The 5,440-nt window shown below is 47.7% G+C and overlaps 1 protein-coding gene across 1 annotated transcript; it reads right to left on the bottom strand.

The window, feature by feature from the left end:
* Window positions 1-3,345: 3,345 nt before the first annotated feature.
* Window positions 3,346-4,464, bottom strand: UCRPA7_5617 (putative amidohydrolase family protein; the record flags this gene model as incomplete). Its single annotated transcript, XM_007918162.1, has 1 exon — window positions 3,346-4,464. One exon carries the CDS (start codon window positions 4,462-4,464, stop codon window positions 3,346-3,348), a length of 1,119 nt encoding a protein of 372 aa, XP_007916353.1.
* Window positions 4,465-5,440: the final 976 nt, after the last annotated feature.

Here is a 5,440-nt window from a genome sequence, read left to right as displayed (position 1 = left end):
CAGTAGATTTCATGGTGTGGATCTCTAAAAAGGAGAAATATACATAAATGTGCAAGCTTGCGCCCACTTACCCATCAGGAGGGACATATTGTCTAGGATCATCGCATATTTTACACGACTTTGCTGAGCGAGTGTCGTGCTGGGCACCGCACATACCACATATCATGAGGTCCATCTTTGGGCTCAGGATTCGTTCGAGACTACTGAGTGATTAGATGTTTAGCAAACGGCAATCGTGTAGGTTAGCCGAATAATGTCATAGAGAATCTAAGATTTACGCTCAAGAGATCTATCATCAAACTCGTGGCAGCTTCTGCATTCAAGGAAACAGCCTCCACTCGTCTCTCTTATCACGCGAACGGATGTGATCCATCCCTGGGGCCCGGCCTGAAAATCATGTCATCTAGAAACTGTCAGATATCCTATTGGCAGGCTCACAGATCCGACCAGTAGTGTAGCGTGCTAGGGTCAGGTCCCACCGGTATCTACCCGTGAGCTAGCAGGCTGTCCTACTTGTTGCGGATCTGATAGCGATGGTTACTAGCACCCCCAACGTCATTGATGCAATGACACCAAGAACCTATTGGTAGCTAGGCATCATTATAGACTGAGGAGATAGGTGCTCAACATTGTTGTTAGGCATTACTGACTTGTAAAGGAGCTCATATAGACATAATACCAATGAATTAACCAACCCATGAGACGACAATTATTTCCGCGCATAGTTGAAAGTTTTGCACCTTAGCAGAGACAGATTATGGCAGATTCAAAAGAATCTGGGTTGCAATGCAATCGCTGTTACAATCAGGAGATAGAAGCGATGCGAGTCGCACATGAGAAGTCTATTCAGCGAAACCCTCACCCAGACTTCAAGAGCGTGGAGTCATCTCGGCCACAGTGGCGAAGCAAATCACCTGGCTTCTCTTACACGCAGACAGTCAGCCCAACCTGGACATTTGGTGAGGGAGGCACAGATGGCGGTGCGAGCCTAGCCAAAGCACAAATCGAGATTAACCCATATGCACCTGGCCGGCCAGCAATCTTTAACTATAAACTCATGATCTCGGGTGTTGCGCCTCGGCCTATCGCGTTTTTAAGTACGATTGGAAAGCATGGTGACTCTATAGTCGTGAGAGTTAGATAGGCAGTTCTTAAACTCTGCAGGGAAGTCCACCAACTTGGCCCCATTCAGCTTCATGAACATGATCAGTTATGACCCTCCGCTCTTCACGGTAGGCTTCACGGGGACCAGCCTCGATACTGCTAAAGATACTCTTAAAAATTTGATCGATACGGAAGAATGTAATGAACATCCTCAAACAGTATCGACAATCATTGTGGTGGGGCACTGTTAACTAATTGCACAAGGTGTGCTAAATATGATATCGGAACACTTTGTTGAAGCAGCCAATTCGACATCTGTGAATGTCCCATATGGTGTGAGTGAGTGGGACATAAGCGGTCTACATCAAGAGAAATCTTCATGCGTCAAGCCGGCACGGGTCAAGGAAGCAGTATTTGCGGTGGAGTGTCGACTTGTGGATGTACGAGAGTTTGAGAGTCGTGAAACTCCCGGCAAGAAAACGAGCGTGTTGGCCATCTTGGAAGGAGTGACTTTTTGGGTGAGAGAGGATGCGGTCAATGAAGACAAGAATATCATCGACCCTGCGGTAAGTCTCCTCAATCACGGATCATTTTAGTTCTTCGAAAGCAGCTGATAATATTCGGGAGATTCTTCGCCCCGTGAGCCGTTTAGGAGGAATTACATATGGGCGTACTACGGAGGGATTTGAGCTTCTACGTCCTGACTTTGAAGATGTCATTCAGGGCAAGGTTGCGAGCGGGTTGGGAACATCATGAAGGCGAACAAAAGACCTAATTCAGCTGTAATGCTAGTCTCTCGAGTGGCTCTGTAGGCCGCCCTACCCTGACAATGGCCGCCTTGTTTCGCAAATCCATCACAATGCTAAATAGTGTAGCAACACTAGCCTGCTTTGATACTGCCTTGTTGATCGAAGCTGGGTAGTTGTCCTCATCCTCTAGAATGCTACTTATTGTACCTATGGCCTCAACTGTCGTCGCCTTTGTTCCGAGTTGTTCTAGCAGGCTGTTCAGGCGATTTAAGCGATGCTGAGAATCATGAAGGAATATGTTCTCTTTGATGGGGCCATCCGGACCTGTATGCGGCACAAGCCAGTGATTTGTGTGCGAAAACTTCCCGTTGCGGACCGGCAGCTGCACAGTATCACAGTGACTCAACTCGAGGCCCATCGCCTCTTTGGCATCGGCGACCAGAATATGACATGAAGCTGCAGCGCCCGTTTCGGTCAGGCCTTTCACGGCTTCTTCTGCCGAACTGCACTCCAGCGCGGATCGCAGCGCAATGTGAACCGGTAGTCGGTTGAAGTCAACACCCCGAGCACGAATTGCATTAAGGCATACGCCGACACCTGTCGAATTGAACCCAATCTTGCCTATAATACCTGCCTCAGTAATCATGCTGATTGCAGGACGGCTTGCTGGCTCAAGATGCAACGCAATCAAGTTGGCACCCTGCGCCGTTTCCCAATCCCAATTTTGAGCCAGTACACCGCCTTCATTTGGTTCTATTGACTTATAGAAGAGCGAAGTACAGCCATCACTTGGGAGAGCAAGACCCATGGATATCTCTGTACGGACGTTGAGAGCGAGAATGTCGCAAAACGGTAGGCTAGCCCCCGTGGCGATACCACGGATCTCTTCGACAAGGTGCGGACAGTGTCTACTTAGAAACGGGAGGAAGCCCTCTGCTGCTGTAGTTGTGGCATGCCAATCGAGATGCGATTTGGACTGGAAGTAAGCTGAGTAGAACTTGATACTTCCGATGATAAGTTCTTTGGCTAGATCGCCGTGTCGCAGTCCCATCTCGAATGGGCTACCGCTGCAATGAATCTGTAGCATTGTTGCGACCACTGCGCCTTGATAAGGCAGTATGGCAGTGCGTATCTCGGGGCGGAATGAAATGACTTGCCTGTAATACTCAAGATCAACACAGAATGTTCTATCGCTTTATCAACTGCGAAGCGGGCTCGGGCGATAAGTACCCGAACACACATCCGACTTCGGTACGGTCCAATTGTCTACTAAAATACACCTCAGCGCTTATCTAGTACTGCCGTGATGGCACTGTTTCCAATTGCATTGGTCCCTAGTGTGTTCGGTCGTCTCTTTATGTACGTAAAGTCAAGTCCTGGTCGCTAAGAAATAATGTTCATAGTGTATTTAATTGAGACCATGGCAATCAACACAAATCACAGAATGTTCTAGTACACTATTTACAGACCTCGTTATGACCGCTAGATCACTTTACGAGAGTCGTTGATTGAAGCTTTTGTTATACAGGCCATAGATCGTATCTCCATTTCTCAAGCCGCCAACCTGGCATTCCCAAGCGCTCTCTTCTCTCAAATTGTGTGGCTCTCCCGCCAACTTGGGAAACAGTCTTAAAGCATTGTTTCTGCCAATATCTACGAGGTCATGCTGATTCATTTGAATCTCGTCGAACCACTTGCATGCATTCGGGATGCTCTCAAAGGGGTAGTCCATGCTGAACAGGATACTCCTTGCACCGACTTCCGTGATGGAACAAGTCAAAGCAGGCGTGCTGAAATGGCCACTGGTGGTAATGAAGACTTGATCTCCGAAATAATCCCGTACCAGCTTATCCTTTCTCATCTTCATGGTAGGGAATCTCTCGCGATCTAGTTTGTGATCAATGCGATACATTTCGAAGGGAATATGTTCTCCCATATGACCAATCACCAACTTGAGATCAGGAAATCGGTCAAGAGCGCCGGCAGTAATGATAGCCAGTAAATGCATGTTGACTCTGTTTGCAAATCCCAGAACGCTGAGGTTGAGCCATGGCCGCTCCTTCCACATTTGCGCGTCAATCAACGGGGTCGGTGTTCTAGGATGAATATAGACAGGGGCTTTCAGTTCAGCGGCCACTTTCCAGAAGTCGTCATACCGTGAATCGTCGTAAAACAACATGGTATTGCCGTCAGGTCCGCTGCTCTGAAAGTCGTTCAGTAGTGCTCCAACGAAACCTTTCTTGCCTGTCATACATCTCCTCAGCTCGTCAGCAGCTTGTATAGGATTGTGCATGCTCAAGGCGGCGAAAGCCGCAAAGCGTGACGGGTTCTTTAGAACCTGCTCCTCGAGATAATCATTCGCACTCGTAGCCATTGCTGCAGCTGCAGCCGGGTCAGCGACTGCTTGACATCCGGGTGCATTCAAAGAAAGAATCATGAGCTCCACGCCGTTCTCGTCCATCTGACGCAGTCGATGGCCATGAATATCGAGAAGGTTGGTGTTCAGGTCTTCTTCAGGGGATGCATTGGCACGAGTGAAACCAATCGGGCTGTTATTAAACAATGATGTGGGCAACGCAAACGCCTCTTCGAAGACAATCTTGAATTGCATCGTGACGAGTCGAAGAAGATAACAGCACTCCTAGTTTCGCCTTCTAACATAAAAATGACTTTAAAACTTGATGCACAAATTCAGTCTTCCTTTCTTTTTCTTTCTTTCTCATCTTCTCTCAACGTTAACTCGATTCTACCCTTCCAATAAGAATTCATAAACTGTATGTCTAATCTAGGGGTTCCAGGCTAAGCTGCAACTGAATCCGCGGGTGGCAGTTTGCGATTTGCCTATCGTCAACCCCGGTCATGCAGGCGCTGATCCGGCAAGCAACGGATACCCGTTCAACTAGGTCGTATTCCTTTAGCGTGGACTGAATATTGTCTTGTAGCCCTTGACAAGGATCCTACCATTGACTATGCGACTTAACCATAGGCATCCACCTTCTTCTAGACCTAGTATGGTCCTACTTATAGATATCACAAATTCAAAGCCTACGGCTGGTAAGAGAGGAAAGCGGATGGGCTGTCCAGACTCCTTCAACTATGTTCTCAATGCCAGCATATCTCTCTCGAGATGACAGTTGAAAACATATTTTCACAGAGGCCTGGAAAGGTACCTTGCCAATCGCGCTAGATGGAGGCCATAAGCATAGGGCGTTTGCTAAGCAAATTATTTCACCTTGGCGCAACTATTCCGAGCCTTACGCTGTTCATATAGATGTAGGCACATACCTTTTAGTTGAGATCTATCTAGGTACATGGATACATCAAAAGACCTCCAATCATCGCAGCTATTAAAGCTCATATGAGTGCCTAGCATTGTACCTAATCACCTACGACAGTGCGAACTGCCTTGTCAATCACCTCACCTGGATTCTGCAACTTGTACAAGTGCCTCTCCATGGCTTCAACTTCTTGCCACCTGGCATCTACATCATGCTCAAGAAGCCACCAATTGATGGTGAACCTTTCTCTATACCTTCTTATCCACTCTTGCTCGTCTAGCGCTGCTGCAACATAGGCAATGTCCACTT

This window comes from Phaeoacremonium minimum, assembly GCF_000392275.1.
Source record: "Phaeoacremonium minimum UCRPA7 unplaced genomic scaffold PA7_03_scaffold_419, whole genome shotgun sequence".
NCBI lineage: Eukaryota > Fungi > Ascomycota > Sordariomycetes > Togniniales > Togniniaceae > Phaeoacremonium > Phaeoacremonium minimum.
This window is presented reverse-complemented; position numbering and strand designations above follow the sequence as displayed.